At 41.5% G+C, this 17,175-nt stretch overlaps 1 protein-coding gene across 1 annotated transcript in view; it reads right to left on the minus strand.

The window, feature by feature from the left end:
- LOC132823023 (14-3-3 protein beta/alpha-A-like) overlaps positions 1-17,175 on the minus strand; it is a 48,571-nt gene that overhangs the window by 13,304 nt on the left and 18,092 nt on the right. Inside the window, exons 2-3 of the mRNA XM_060836557.1 lie at positions 8,955-9,259; positions 1,224-1,347 (exon numbers count right to left, since the gene is read on the minus strand). Of these exons, the coding sequence (XP_060692540.1) occupies positions 1,224-1,347; positions 8,955-9,251 (421 nt within the window). The 5' untranslated portion in view covers positions 9,252-9,259. The remainder of the gene's footprint in view (positions 1-1,223; positions 1,348-8,954; positions 9,260-17,175) is intronic.

Raw genomic sequence — 17,175 nt, forward strand, 5'->3', positions numbered from 1 at the left:
GTAGATAGGATAGTGAAGTATGTGTTTGGTATGCTTTCCTTTATTAGTCAGAGTATTGAGTACAGGAGTTGGGAGGTCATGTTGTGGCTGTACAGGACATTGGTTAGGCCACTGTTGGAATATTGCATGCAATTCTGGTCTCCTTCCTATTGGAAAGATGTTGTGAAATTTGAAAGGGTTCAGAAAAGATTTACAAGGATGTTGTCAGGGTTGGAGGATTTGAGCTACAGGGAGAGGCTGAACAGGCTGGGGCTGTTTTCCCCGGACCGTCGGAGGCTGAGGGGTGACCTAATAGAGGTTTACAAAATTATGAGGGGCATGGATAGGATAAATAGACAAAGTCTTTTCCCTGGGGTCAGGGAGTCCAGAAGTAGAGGGCATAGGTTTAGGGTGAGAGGGGAAAGATATAAAAGAGACCTAAGGGGCACCTTTTTCACACAGAGGGTGGTACGTGTATGAAATGAGCTGCCAGAGGATGTGGTGGAGGCTGGTACAATTGCAACATTTAAGAGGCATTTGGATGGGTATATGAATAGGAAGGGTTTGGAGGGATATGGGCTGGGTCTTGGCAGGTGGGACTAGATTGGGTTGGAATATCTGGTCAGCATGGACAGGTTGGACCGAAGGGTCTGTTTCCATACTATACATCTCTATGACTCTAAATAATAGCTTCTTCATTGACAAAGTAATTCATATGTGAATTCACATAACACGCAAAACAAGAAAAGGGCAGTGACAAATAGAACTACATAAGGATGTTGGTTTGCTCGCTGAGCTCAAAAGGTTCATTTTCAGGGTGTTTCATCACCGTACTGATGATGTTACCTCAGTGAGCGTCTGGATGATGCCTTAGCCCGGGGGGCTCACTGAAGAGGTTACCTTAGTAGGGTGATGAAACACCTGAAATGACCCTTCCAGCTCAGCGAGCAAATCTACATCTAGAACCTCAACCTGAGCTACAAATCTTCTCAAAACATAAATCCTTAAATTACTAAAACCCAGCATTTCTCAAAAATATACAAATATTAACTTTTTCATACATACTTCGACTGCTCTCTCAATTCTTCAGAGATATTTCTAAACTTGCAAATACATATCAATAGTTACTAGCATAGCTGAAGGATTCAATGAAATAGTCTGTTTGACTTATAGGTAGACACGGTTGATGAACTATGTTGCGATGGGGAGTTGGCACAAAAAAACAATTAGATCTCCAAACATACTTTGTTTTTTCTCTCCACATGCAACCTCAGAGAGGTATCTGTGATAGTCTCCCTTCATTTTCAGATAGAAGACCTTGCTTGGACATTGGCTGGTTTTGGGAATAAGGTACGTGTCCAGAAGATGCTGAATGGAAAATGAACAAAGACAAAGACATCAGGGACCGAACAAAAAAAACAACACTCATTTGAAGTTAGAAGATGCAATTACTACTGCAATAATTTTTTAAAAATTTGATAAAATAATTTTAAATGTTGAACGACGCTTGTTTGCCTCGAGTTAGCAATTTGATAAATCGAGGTTTAAATACATTTACACACACACACACACTTTTTAAACTCATGGGATGGGAGTGTCACTGGCTAGCTAGTATTTATTGCCTGTCCCTAGTTGCCCCTGAGAAAGGGATGTTGAGGTGTCTTCTTGAAAAGCTGCAGTCCATCTGCTGTGGGTTGACCCACAATTCCATTAGGGAGGGAACTCCAGGATTTTGACTCAGTGATGGTGAAGGAACGGCGATAGATTTCCAAGTCAGGATGGTGAGTGGCTTGGAGGGGAATTTGAAGATGGTGGTGGTTTCTATGTATCTGCTGCCTCCGTCATAGAGACGTGCAGCCCATGGAAACAAGCCTTTCAGTCCAACTTGTCCAAGCCAACCAGATATCCTAAATTAATCTGGTCCCACTTCCCTTCAAGGTGGAAGTTGTTGTGGGTTTGTAAAGCGCTGTCTCAGGATCTTTAGTAAATTTCTGCACTGCATTTTTAGATAGTATATTGGGTGGCACTACTGCCTCACAATGTCAGGGACCAAGTTTCAATTCCACCCTCAGGCATCTGTCTGCGGAGTTTAATGTTCTCCCTTTGCCTGTCTGGGTTTCTGCCGGATGTTTCGGTTTTCTCCCACAGTCCAAAGGATGTGCAGGTCAGGTGGCAAATTGTCCACGGAGTTCAGGAATGTATGGGTTAGGTGTAATAGCCATGGGAAAGTAGGGTTACAGGGAAAGGATAGGGAGATGGATCTGGGTGGGGTGCTCTTGAGGGTTGGTGTGGCCTTGTTAGGCTGAATAGCCTGTTTCCATACTGTAGGGATTCTGTGAATCAGCTGGGCTGCTTTGTCCCCAGTGGTGTCAAGCTTCTGGAGTGTTGTTGGAACTGCACTCACCCAGACAAGTGGGGAGTACTCTGACTTGTGTCTTGTAGATGGTAGACAGGTTTTGGGAAGACAAGTGGAGAATTACTTGCTGCAACATGCCTAAGTTTTTACCCCTTTATTCTTCAATGGGATTTGGGTGTCGCTGGCATGGCCAGTATTTCAATTTCCCCATTCTTAATGTCCTTGAACAGTGTAGCTTGCAAGGCCATTCATTGTCGTCATAGGTCATATGTAGGCAAGGCTAGATAAGGACAGCAGGTTTTCTTCCTGAAAAGTACGTTAATGAATCAGATACATCTTTTTGACAAGGTGATAATGGTCATGCTTACCATTAAGAAGACTAGCTTTTATGCTTTTACAAAGCATCATTTGAGAAAGCTATTCAAATGGATATTGGGTCAACTGTTTGGCATGGAACAGGGCAAGATTGACTGATTGATTAGTGAGCTAGGTGGGCATTATACCAAGTCATTTTTCTGTTGGTATTCAAATTTCATTCAATTTACCACTGTGGAATTTCAACTCTCATCCTCTGATCGTCACTTCAGTGCTATCACCCCAATGTTAGCTAGTGGTTCCACAGGGGTTGTATAGGAGTGTGAATCTAGTGGTTCAATCAGTTCAAAGCACACTCTCTTATATACTCCAACCTGACTGAAATAAAACTCAACAGGACCAATGAATGAGTCACAGACAGACATGGTGCAGTTTCCCCTAAAATTGTAACAGGGAAAGAAAACATGTATTTGTTGTTGCAACAATCTCAGAAATGATCCTATGGGAGTTAGTTCAGAAAAGGTACTTTTTAATCTTTATGGTATTAACATTCATGTGATATGCAATGGAATTCAGCAGTCTTTCTATCAATGAATTTACATCCGAATGAATAAAATCCCCAACATCGACTTATTCCCTGAACAGGATACATGAACACCAACTAGCCACAAAAAAAGACATGACCCCACTCTCACTAGTATCCTCACATACGGATGAGGAAGGTCACCACTTCGACTGGGACAACACATCCATCCCAGGACAAGCCAAACAAAGATATGCACGAGAATTCCTAGAAGCATGGCATTCTAACCAGAACTCCATCAACAAACACGTCGAGTTAGACCTCATCTATCACTCCCTGAGAAAAGGAACAAGAAGTGACTTCACCACAGGAAATGACATCAACCCAAAGAAACCCAAACATATAAATAGAAAGCAGGAATTTTTAGCATTGTTTCGCATGAGGTCCACTGAAGATGTTACCTAGTAAGGCCATGAAATGCCTGGAAATGAACCTTTCAGCTCAGCGAGCAAACCTATATCCAATATTCCCTGAACAGTCAGAAAGATCACATTCTTGTCAGTACGCAACTGCCAACAGAATCAGAAGCTCTGGCTTAACGACCAAGGAATGTCTTCATAACACAACTAAATAAATACAACATCAACTAATAAATCTTTGCAACATATGCCAATGGCAGGTGGTCAGAATGGGAGTGTTTCTTGGAGTTGTGAGTTCTAGACACTATCACCGTTCTTGCCTCCAAATGTAACTATTAGTGCATTATTGCCACAACTTGGACTCCTAGTGGGGGGGTTAGCTGTTGCTGTATAGCCAGTGATGGGATGGCTACCATCCTGGGATTTGATCCCTGTTCTATCTGGGATACATTTGGGATCGGTCTCCTTGCCACATCCACAGGGAGGGTAATGGTGCTATGGGTCAGAACTGCCTTCAGGCAATGAACCGATGAAAATTCCCACTCCCATAACCCATCAATAAATTAGACTTAGATATTAAAACTGTAATAAGCAAGATATTTCTCTTGAAGGGTAACCACTGACCCCACCTTTACCTTCTCCAACACCAGTGCTTAGAAGCAGCAGTGTGTACCATTTAAGATGCACTGCAGAAATTCACCAAACCCTCAACCTTTCCAATCTAGAAGGAAAGGGACAGTGGATACATGCTAACAGCACCATCTGCAAGTTTCCTTCCATGCCTCTCACCAATATGAATATAACATTGTCACTGAGCCAAAAATGCTGCAATTCTTCCAAATGGCACTATACATTAATCTACATCATAAAATCACAGTACAAAAGAGGTAATTCAGCTTATAATTGTACTGCCAAAAAAAATACTACCAACACTAACCCACAGTCCTGAAATGTTACAATATTTCGACTGTTCACTCAAGTACTTTTTACAGGGTTGTGAGGTTATCCACCTCAATTAGCCTCTCCAGTAGTACATTCCAGAAGCTCACCACCCTTTCAGTGAAAACAACTTTTCCTCAAATCCCCTGTTTTCACTTTAAACGGAGTGTGCCTCCTTGGTTTTTGACCCTTCAACCATGAGATTTTTATCTATCCTGTCCATGCCCCTCAATCTTACACATTTTAATAAGGCTCTCCCCTTAACCTTCTCTGCTCCAAAAAGACTATCTGAGCTTATTCAGCCTCTCTTTACAGCTGTTGGGCCTCATTCCAGTCCATCCTTTGAACTGTAGCACTTCAAGAAGGGTTATTCACCACTTTTTTGGGCAATTAGGGATAAAACAACAAATGCTGACTTTGGAAACAATGTTAACTTTCAATTATTTCAATCATTTATAGGTAGAAGGCCCTTACTGATCCATGGAGAAAGTGAGGACTGCAGATGCTGGAGATTAGAGCTGAAAATGTGTTGCTGGAAAAGCGCAGCAGGTCAGGCAGGATCCAAGGAGCAGGAGATTCGACGTTTCGGGCATAAGCCTTTCTTCAGGAAAGCCTGAAGAAGGGCTTATGCCCGAAACGTCGAATCTCCTGCTCCTTGGATCCTGCCTGACCTGCTGCGCTTTTCCAGCAACACATTTTCAACCCTTACTGATCCATGTCAAGACTTCAGATAGTTTTCTTTTGTAAAATTTCCTTCCTGCTATTCATGAAAACATTCCTTGTGCAAATTGGCTGCTGCGTTTTCTGTATGATAAACTGGCTGTGAATTGATTTGGTATCTCAGGACGTTGTAAGGTAGACCACAAAAAGGAAAGTTCTTTCTTTAACTATTACATTATAAATTATTTTGCATGCATTTTCTGTAACTGCTCCATTACAATGCAAGCTACATTTTAAAAGACTTGTTAAAAAATTACCTAACCATCAACTACAATCCATTCAGGGTTTGGGTGATGAATGGTAATGCACCCTAGTTATGTTAGGGCTGACGTTACTTAATGAGAACCTCTCAGAATATGAAAGAGTAATACTAAAGTAGTGAACTGTGCTTCATGGGAGAATTATTAGACGAAGACTGACAGCCGCCTAAGTAATATTAGGACAGGTGACTAAAAGCTTGATTAAAAGGAGCACATTTTAAGAACAGAATAAAGGGTTAGAAAAAAAAAGAGTGTAGAGAGGTTTTGAACATAATAAAAGCATTACAGGACTATTCAGCCCTTCATTCTTGTAGAGAGGGGAGGAAAACTTCTTCAAGGCAGGCAACCTTGCAAGAGGTTTCACAGTAGGGTTAAAACCAACTAGGTAAACACAATGACTGCAGGCATATGCTGGAAACCAGATTCTGGATTAGAGTGGTGCTGGAAAAGCACAGCAGTTTAGGCAGCATCCGAGGAGTAGGAAAAATCGACATTTCGGGCAAAAGCCCTTCATTCCCGATGAAGGGCTTTTGCCCAAAATGTCGATTTTTCTGTTCCTCGGATGCTATCTGAACTGCTGTGCTTTTCCAGCACCACTCTAATCCAGAATCCCTATTCAGCCCTTCATGCCAACTGTGAATCAATAAGATAATGGGTGATCTATCCAAGCCTTCATTCCTCCTTTGTGCCAGCTGTCACAGAGTTTTGAAATGTTGAGGACTCTCAACATTCAGGTACATTACTCTCTTGCCCCTCCTCTATGTCACTAATATAGATAGTAAATAACTGACAGCCTAGACTGATTCTTGTGACATTGCATTGGTTGTGTCTTTCCAACTTGAAAATGACCCATTAATCCCAACTGTGTTAACCTATCCTTATATCCTTGATAATACATCACCTGAATATTGTTACCTCTTATCTTGGGCAATATGACTCTGTGACTCTATGATCTTCTGTGGCAACAGATTAAATATCTTTTGGAAAGCCACAAAAAAACTACACCTGTTTTCCTTTATCAACTCACCTGTTATATCGTCAAAGAACTTTGGCAAATCTGTCAATTATGATTTCCCATTCACAAAACTATGTTTTTCTCTTGATTGTGTTAAGCTTTTCTAAGTGTCCTGCTGTTTATTCTTTTTAATGGCATCTAGTTTTTTCCCCCAATGACAGATGTTAAGCTACCCGGTCTAATTTCCAGTTTTCAGTCTCTGTCCATCCCAACAGGAGCATCTCATCAGTGGTTTTCAAATCTGCTAGACCTCTCTGGACTCCAGGGAGTACTGCAGTAATTTGATCAATAACTGCACCATCTCTGCAGCGACTTGTTTTAAAACCCTGGGATGCAGACCATCAGATACTGAAGTAAAAAAAAAACCTGTTGGACCATTCGTTCTATCTCAAATAACCAGACTTGAAACATTAATTCTGATTTCTCCCTGGGGACAGATACTGCCAGACCTGCTGAGTTTCACCAGTTTCTTGTTTTGCTCCAGGTCCTGACACTTGTCTCCATTTGGGAGAAAATTCTAGTGATTTGGGTTAAGGCTTTGAGACCAATGTTAAAATGATAGGTTAAAGCATATTGGCGATACATAAAAAGGTACTGAAAAGGGGAGCAGAGAGAAACAGAGATTTTGATGAGTTTTACAGCTAAAAAGAGAAATAGAAGAATTATTTGAACAGAGTTTTAAAAAACAAAATTATGTCTTTCAAGACCAGGGACACTGTGTCACAGAACACAGGATGGTGGGTGAAAAGAATTAGATACCCCATAAGTTTCTAATTTTAGCCATTCTACAGGCAGCATCAATGTGAATCCAAGAAGACTGAATCCCTAATGTGCTTTAGGGCGGAAATTGCTAACCTTACATGTAGACCAGACCATGTGCCTCCAAACCCACAGCAATGTGGTTGATTCCTAACTGTCCTTGGGGGTAATTAGGGATAGGCAATAAATGCTGGCCTAGCCAGCCACATCTTCATCCCATGAATGAATTAAAAAGTCACCAGAGCATCTTGGATTCACTGAATAACTGGAGACAACTCTTCCTCAGTAGTTTCACTACATTCAATTTTGTCAACGTTTCCCAAGGTCACCAGCCGATGTGAGTCAACAAACTCCTAGAGCGTCTTCAAGCTCGCTGATCTCGTAAACAATAGTGTAGGTAGGTGTCCAAGGCTCAACTTGCTTTATTAACAGCCTTCCCACCATAAAAGGTGAGAACTAGGAATGTTTGCTGATGAATACACCATATGCAACTCCTCAGCTACTGAAACAGTCCCTATCCAAATGAAAAAAGTTGTACAACTGTCACATGCATTCAAAAGCTGCAGCTATGCTGGGTTGGCTAATAGACCAAGTAACACATTATTCCAGATTTGAAGATGCTGATGTTGGACTGGGGTGTACAAAAGTAAAAAATCACAACACCAAGTTATAGTCCAACAGGTTTATTTGGAAGCACTAGATTTCATCAGATGACAACTACCCGATTCCTGATGAAAGGCTTATGCCTGAAACGTCCATTCTCCTGCTCCTCGGATGCTCCCTGATCTGCTGTGCTCTTTCAGCACCACACTCTTGATTCTGATCTCTAGCATCTACAGACCTCACTTTCCCCTCTAACCTGATGTTCTTTGATTCTTAACTTTGTCCATCCCAGTCCAACACTGGCTCCTCCACATCATATAAAAATGTGGTCCTGGCCAATAGGTTAGTCTGTATAGATATTAGCTAACTTGCTCGAAAGGAGCTTATTGTGACCCCGTGCTTATATTCAGTGTGATAGTGTTTTATTGGATCATTCATCAAGCAACTGGAATAATGCAGTAAAAGCTCTTAAATTGCTCTTCACTTGAAGTTCAGAAGAAATTTACTCAGAGTATAAGCAGGTTTTTATGACACTGTACAGAATACATTGTTCATGGGATCTCAATGAGAACATGAAGATCTCACTGAAGTAGCACTCAACGACAACATGCATAACTATTTAGGTAATTGCTTTCAAAGATCACTTTTCTCGAATGGGAAAGCCAGATTCCAAAACACAGCCAAAGTGTGGAATTCAAAGATTTCCACAAAAGGGAACCAAGTCAAAGTCATGAACTGCCTTAAATCAAGAAATTACCACAATATAAGCAACACATTTGAATGGAAAAACAGCAACAAAAGAAAGTTAATCGTTCCCAAGAATTTACTACAATTATGGCAGTATGAACCAAATTTGATTTTCAGCATCAGTAGGAAATGTGAAAACTCACATCCAGCAAGGAGAACTCCTGAGTCAGGTGTCCTCCTTTTCAGTGCAGCAAATGGAAACATCAAACAAGGTTTCCAACTAAGGCCAAGTTGTCTCACCATCAACCTTCAAGGGATTTAGGGCTTATTTCTCCAACTCCCTTTTGAATTCCCAATCACACAGAATGCAAAGCCATACCAGCACAGTACTGCAGATCTCCTGCAGCTCCTTCTCAATTTGCTCTCGGTACGTTTTTACCAAATGGTGGTGATTTTTTTCGGTGTTACCCATTTTATGCTCTATGCAGGAGATGACCCGCCAGGATGACCGACGGGCTCCAACTACATTCTTGTAAGCGACAGAGAGCAGGTTTCGTTCCTCACTGGAGAGTTCATTGCCTTTCTCCGTGACGGCTTTCATGAAGGATGCCATGTCATCATAGCGCTCTGCCTGCTCAGCAAGCTTTGCTTTCTCGATCAGGTCAGTAGTTGTCATCTTCAGGACTGCAAGCAAAAAAGAGAATACTTTTAACAAATAAGGCTGTGCACAGTTCTAGGTTATATTACATAATACAGAGCCACTGGTCAGACAGTGTGGAGAAACAAAATTACAAAGGGGGGCGGGGGGGAAGGGTGTATTTGAATTGAAAGGTTTTACAGATCAAAGAAAACAAATTGCAGGTCAGAACTGAGCCATTCAAGAAAGAATTTAAGAAGCATCTATTGCTTCATACAAATGGTGGAACTTTCCTCACACACAAAAAGAAACTGGAGGTGCAAACTCTATGTTAAATTCAGCTAGCCTAGAATATTAAAGGAATATGAAATTAGGCAAGTGAATGTAGTCAGGATACAGGCCAGGTCTGATGTCATGGAACAGCAGAACTAGTTAGTGTACCTGTGATTCCCAATGGGGTTGTTGGGCCTGACAGGTTTAGAATTCTGAATGGAATTCATGGGAGTAGCAGTGCTGTGATCCATGGTGAAATTAGTGGTTGTGAGAAACCGGTGAACCCTGTTAGGATTATTGGGGTTGTGATACTGAGTGGCTGGTGGTTCAGATTTCAAGAACTTGGTACCAGTTTTGATATCCAATACAGATTCAGGAAGATGGTCAAAGGCCTTCAGGCTGTTTGAGTTTTCAAAGTTTCATTACTACCAACTAACATGAAATATTATCTCACTCAATTCCACCTGCCAATCTAATATGAAAGAGATGCATTGTTTTAAGAGTTTGGAGTCCATGCATGTTTACACTGACTCAGTACACTGAATGAATCACAGCACATTTCTGTACACTGTCTGCTCGAATATGTGGAGCAAAAGTTAAAATAAGTCAAAACAAATTGATGAATCAGCTGGAAGGATTTAACACATCAGGATTAAGAATGGGATGATATTTAGAGTTGAATAAACGTGAAGCAGAAAGTTTAGGCAAACAGATTAACATTAGTTTAGATTCAGTGCTCCTGGGAAATATTTGAAGAGTAGAGCAACTTTCAGGATTCCAGCCAACATTCTGCCCTCAAACCAACTTCAACAGAAAAAAAAACTAATGACATATCCCAATCCTACACATCAGATCTTTCTTTGCACAAATTGGCTATTAGACTTGCCAAATCAGTGACCATAACAAAGTGGCTATCAAAAGATTAGACTGTTCTAAAAATCCTTTAGAAAAACAAAAATCTCCAATTCTCCAAAAGACGGAGCATGGTGAGGGAGGCAGGCTTTAAAACAATATGAACTGTGACTGCCTGTTTTCTAGAATTGAGCTTGTGAATACAAGTCAGGATTGCTCTTTGACTGAATTCGTTGCACCTGCTGAATGATAGGATTAGCACATCATATGACAGATAACCAACCAAGTATAGAAGCAATGGCCCCCTTAAGAAACAGGGAATTAAACATTAAAATTTCACACTATCCAGCACAAACCACTGCAGCAAGTAGGAAGATGTACAACTTTAAAACAGACCAATCCAACATTACAAAAGAAACAGTTTGGAAGAATAGATCAAAAGAGGGATTGGGCTCAATGAAACCTCAACTGAATGGCTACAGCACACATATAGCAAGTGCAAAACAAGAACTTCCTGGTGCAGTTTAAGAAACGAACACTGACAACGTTAAAAAAAAATCAGGAGCCAACTCTAGGAATATCTGTCAAAATGAAAGTGTAGAATGAATAAATAAGCCTAAGTATTCTTAAGAAGTGCAGAAAGGCACAGAGGAACCAGAACAGGGAGGGAAGGGTTGTGTGAGGGAGCCGTGGTTTAATAAGGAAGTGGAATCCCTTGTTAAAGGGAAAAGGGCGGTCTATGTAAAGATGAGGCGTGAAGGTTCAATTGGGGCGATTGAGAGAGTTATAAAGGTAGCCAGGAAGGAGCTAAAGAGAGAGCTAAGAGCAGCAAGGAGGGGACATGAAAATTCCTTGGTTGGTAGGATTAGGGAAAACCCAAAGGCTTTCTATAGGTATGTCAGGAATAAAAGAATGACTAGGGTAGGAACAGGTCCAGTCAAGGATAGTAGTGGGAAGTTGTGCGTGGAGGCTGAAGAGATTGGGGAGACACTGAATGAATACTTCTCGTCAGTATTCACTCAGGAACAGGACATTGTTGCCGATGTGAATATCGAGTCACAATTAATTAGAATGGATGGCTTTGAGGTATGTAGGGAAGAGGTATTGGAAATTCTGGAAAGGGTGAAAATAGATAAGTCCCCTGGTCCTGATGGCATTTATCCTAGGATTCTCTGGGAAGCAAGGGAGGAGATTGCAGAGCCATTGGCCTTGATTTTTATGTCCTCGTTGTCCACAGGAATAGTACCAGAAGACTGGAGGATAGCAAATGTGGTTCCCTTGTTCAAGTAACTATAGGCCGGTGAGTCTCACTTCTGTTGTGGGCAAAGTCTTAGACAGAATTGTAAGGGATAGGATTTATGAACATCTGAATAGGAATAATATGATCAAGGATAGTCAGCATGGTTTTGTGAAGGGCAGGTCGTGCCTCACAAACCTTATTGAATTCTTTGAGAAGGTGACTAAGGAGGTGGACGAGGGTAAAGCGGTAGATGTGGTGTATATGGATTTTAGTAAGGCATTTGATAAGGTTCCCCATGGTAGGCTATTGCAAAAAAATACAGAGGTATGGCACTGAGGGTGCGTTAGAGGTTTGCGTTAGGAATTGGCTGGCTGGAAGAAGACAGAGGGTAGTAGTTGATGGTAAAGGTTCATCTTGGAGTGCAGTTACGAGCAGTGTTCCGCAAGGATCTGTTTTGGGACCATTGCTGTTTGGCATTTTTATAAATGACCTGGAGGAGGGGCTAGAAGGTTGGGTGACCAAGTTTGCAGATGATACAAAAGTCAGTGGAGTTGTTGACAGTGAGGAAGGATGTCGCAGGTTACAGCGGGATATAGATAAGCTGCAGAGCTGGGCAGAAATGTGGCAAATGGAGTTCAATGTAGGTAAGTGTCAAGTGATTCACTTTGGTAAGAGTAACAAGAAGATGGGGTATTTGGCTAATGGTCGGATAATTGGTAGTGTGGATGAACAGAGGGATCTTGGTGTCCATGTACACAGATCTCTGAAAGTTGCCACCCAGGTAAATAGTGCTGTGAAGAAGGCATATGGCATACTGGCTTTTATTGGTAGAGGAATTGAGTTCCGGAGTCCTGAGGTCATGTTGCAGTTGTATAAGACTCTGGTGCGGCCGCATCTGGAGTACTGTGTGCAATTTTGGTCGCCATACTGTAGGAAGGATGTGGAGGCACTGGAACAGGTGCAGAGGAGGTTTACCAGGATGTTGCCTGGTATGGTAGGAAGATCATATGAGGAAAGGCTGAGGCACTTGGGGCTGTTTTCATTGGAGAAAAGAAGGTTTAGAGGTGACTTGATAGAGGTAACAAGATGATTAGGGGTTTAGATAGGGTCGACAATGAGAATCTTTTTTCACGTATGGAGTCAGCTATTACGAGGGGGCATACCTTTAAATTAAGGAGTGGTAGGTATAGGACAGATGTTAGGGGTAGATTCTTTACTCAGCGAGTCGTGAGATCAAGGAATGCCCTGCCAGGAGCAGTGGTGGACTCTCCCTCTTTATGGGCATTTAAACGGGCATTGGATAGGCATATGGAGGATAGTGGGCTAGTGTAGGTTAGGGGGCTTGGGTCGGCGCAACATCGAGGGCCGAAGGGCCTGTACTGCGCTGTATTTTTCTATGGTCTAACAGTTAAATCAGACAGGGTTTCACACACTAAATATTCACTGTTAGACACTAATACCGATACCAACACTGTAGGCGATTCCACAACTAACGATTTTGAATTAGTCATTCAGACACTAAACCAATAGATTCCTTGGGTAGGTTGTATCTGAATAAGGTTATATCTAAATAAAAGGAATGCAAGCCAGGTTTATGCAACCTAATAATGTAATTCTTTAAGCTGTGGTATCAATCTGGTGAATCTGCCTTGTCTCCCATTCTATAATACCATCCTGCAGTTTTCAAATACCACAAATCTGATTTTTCTATCCAAAATTGCAACACACTGTTCCTTATTTATACGGTAGTGTCTGTGTGTGAATTGTTTGGATCTTTTTATAGCCAAGCAACTATTAAAAAAATCCAAACAATTCACACACAGACACTACCGTATAAATAAGGAACAGTGTGTTGCAATTTTGGATAGAAAAATCAGATTTGTGGTATTTGAAAACTGCAGGATGGTATTATAGAATGGGAGACAAGGCAGATTCACCAGATTGATACCACAGCTTAAAGAATTACATTATTAGGTTGCATAAACCTGGCTTGCATTCCTTTCTGTTTAGAACATTGAGGAGTGATCTAATTGATGTCTTTAAAGCAATAATAGACTAGATTCTAGTTTCCCTACAGTGTGGAAACAGGTCCTTTGGCCCAACCAGTCCACACTGACCCTCTGAAGAGTAACCCACCCAGACCCACTTTCCTCTGACGAATGCACCTAACACTACGGGCAATTTAGCATGGCCAATTCACCTGACCTGCACATCTTTGGACCGTGGGAGGAAACCGGAGCAAACCCACGCAGACACGGGGAGAATGTGCAAACTCCACACAGACAGTCACCCAGGGTTGGAATTGAACCTGGGATCCTGGCACTGTGAGGCTATAGTGCTAACCACTGAGCCACCGTGCCGCCCCTAATAGTAGATGAAGAGAAATTATTTCCACCAGTGGGTATAACGGGGTGCAAGTCTAAAATTTCATACAAACGGTAGTAAAAGGATTGAACTCACTCCATTTGGGGGCGAGGAGTGGCGGCTGCTTGAAATTTTCACAACTGAAGTTGATAAATTATTTGCTTGTTTGGAGTATTAAAGGATATCAGTGGAACAAGTTTCACCTTCACTCTGACACGGACTAATCTGCAACTTAACTCCATTTACCTGCTATTCCATATCCCTGTGAACCCCATACCCTGCCGTTCTCTTTCTTGAAAGTGTTAACTGCCAGTTGGGGGTGAATTCCAGATTAACGCAAAACATTGGTTCCTGTGCTAGTTCCTTCACTCTTCCCCATAATCTGGTCAATCTCTTAAAGATGACATTACATTCACATCACTATCAGATCTGACTAGAATGATATTCTAATTGCATCTTCGGTGCAGTCACACATTTCAGTTTAACATAATGATAGGCACATTAATTTGTTTTACACTTCAACAGGGTTTTGGGCACTAAAAGGAAGAAATGTGGAAACTTCAGCTTCCAAGAACTTATTGGACATTTAGACTAAGATAAACAGAAATAGATCCATTCCATTTTAAAATTGCACATTGTCTTTATTTTTACATTTTCTTTGAAAAATTTGATTATCACCACCTTATTGGAAATCACCCAGGTAAACCAATTATATCCTAGAATAACTTCTAGCTTCACACTCCAGTGCAGCTTTGAAGGATTGCAGGACAGTCAAGTGCATGCAGATGAGACATCAACTGAAGCAGCTTTTCTGCCCTCTCAGGTGGGTGTAAAAGATCTTGAACACTGCTTGAAGAGGAGCAAGAGAGTTCTCCTCAGTGTACCAGTCATGGCCAACTTTGTTCCCTCAAATTGTTTTCTTCTGTGTGGACCTCAGAAACTGGAAGTCAATTCTGGGAATGGTGTCAGCACACTGATCTGCGTCTGCAGAACCTTGGAGCAATTGCTCAGCTTAGAGGGATCATTGCTGATCAATATTTTAATCTTTCTACAGCTTCACTACAAAAAAAAATTGAGATCGCTCATTGCCATTTGTGAGCAATGTTTCCACACTGTCAGGTGACTACATTTTCAAAGTAGCACAGGCTTCAATGACCTGTGGTTATGAAAAACTTGATAAAAACATGGAAGTTATTTTTTTTCAGTCCCATAGTTCCCATTGACTTGCATCTTTTATTGTGTTTTGGTTCATGCATTTTATTTTTATTTCAATTTTAATCTTTCATAATTTAAAAAAGGTAGATTAACTGACCACTTAAGTCATTAACAAAATGACTATGTTTGGGTGAGTCATTTTTATTCTGAAGGTACTTTGCTACCAAGAAGCAGGAAGCTGTGTCATGATGGTGACTCTCAATGTGGAAACTGGTAGGTGTTTAAAGGAGGTGCTGAATGAAAGTTGAATATGCAGAAATATTTAAACTCAGATTAAGGGGAAGTAGTAGTGGAGGTAGCCACAAACCGGTATAGTTGTTAGGAGACTGCCTTCAGCTCTAGAAGTTGGGTTTGAATGGTTGGTAACAAAAAAGTCTCATTTTATTGAATACAGTAGAGAAGGCCATTCACCAGTTTGCACTTGTACTTTCACTCTTTAAAAGGACAGATTAATATCACATTCTTGTTCTTTCTTCAAGGCCCTGTAATTATTTCCTTTTCAAGGAAATCTAATCTAATTCCCTAGTGATATCAATAATGAGCACAAATTCACAAAAAACAAGTAAAAGTGCATCGTTTTTTTTGCCAGGAGCTCAGTTTGGTTCATAAGATTGGGAAATAAAACAAGAGCAGGAATAGGTAAAATGCCATTCAAATCAGATGTTAGCCTCACTTCCACTTTACTGCCTGCTCACTCGCTCCAACTCCACTCCTCTCTCTGGGTGGAGGATTCTAAAGATTAAAAAGGACCATCAGAATTCCTCATGAACTGTTTTAAATGGCTTTTCATTTTTACATTGTTTTCCCAAGTTCTAGACATCCCCTCAAAAGGAATACATCTTCTCAGAATCTACTCTGTCAAAGTCTCTCATAGGAGTAAAGTGGCATTAACCATTTGACCCTATAAGCCTATATTGTGACTCAATAAGATCATGGCATGAGGGTTGTGTTTTCAACTCCACTTTCCTGCCTGACCCTCATAACCCTTGACTATCAAACAAACAAGCCCATAAGATGTAGAAGCAGGAGTAGGTAATTTCTGCTCCACCATTTAATCAAAATCATGGCTGATCTACCCTGTCAAGTCCCATAATAATCTGCACATTTCCTCTCATCCTTCCAAATTTCATTGAGTTCAAGCCAAACCTACTCAACCTCTCTGCAAATGAGCCCTCCTCCATATCTGGGATCAACCTAATGAACCTCCTCTAGACTGCTTCCAATCCAGTATATTATTCTTTAGCTAAGGGAACCAAAACTATTCACACTTCCAGCTATGGTCAGACTAGTACATTGTATAGTTTTAGCCAGAATTCCTTACATTTAATACTCCATTCCCTTATTATCGCAACCAAATTAAAAGACACAGCCTCTACTACTTTTGGGAAGAGAATTTCACATTCAGATGGCCCTTTAGTAGAAAAGCAAAACTCTCATCTTAAAAGGGAACACTTCTTAAACAACATTCCTCAGTTTGTCAACGAGGAAATGTCCATGCTACCCACTGTCAAGAGTGAGTTGCTGGAGTAGCACAGCAGGTCAGGCAGCATCTGAGGAGCAGGAGGATCGACATTTCGGGCAAGAGGCCTTTATTGGGATTGAGGCTTGTGAGCAAAGGGGTTGGAGAGATAAGTGGGAGGAAGGTGGGGCTGGGGGAAAGGAGCTGAGTGTGCAATATGTAGATAAAGATGGGGGGTAATGGTGATAGGTCGGAAGGGAGGTTGGACCGGTCTGGTGGGAAGGAAGATGGACAGATGGGACAGGTCATGAGGGTGGTGCCGAGTTGGAAGGCTGGAATGGGGATAAGGTGAAGGAAGGGAAAGTGAGGAGTTGTTGAAATCCACATTGATGCAGTGTGGTTGGAGGGTCCCATGGTGGAAGATAAGGTGTTGGGTGGTGAGGGTGTGGCGAAGGAGGCAGCCCAGGACCTGGATATCCTTGGCTGAGTTGAAGTGTTCTGCCACCTACAAGTGAACCCCACCACCAGAGATATATTTCTCTTAACTTCCCCATCCCTAA

This window comes from Hemiscyllium ocellatum, chromosome 15 (assembly GCF_020745735.1).
Source record: "Hemiscyllium ocellatum isolate sHemOce1 chromosome 15, sHemOce1.pat.X.cur, whole genome shotgun sequence".
Classification (NCBI taxonomy): Eukaryota; Metazoa; Chordata; class Chondrichthyes; order Orectolobiformes; family Hemiscylliidae; genus Hemiscyllium; species Hemiscyllium ocellatum.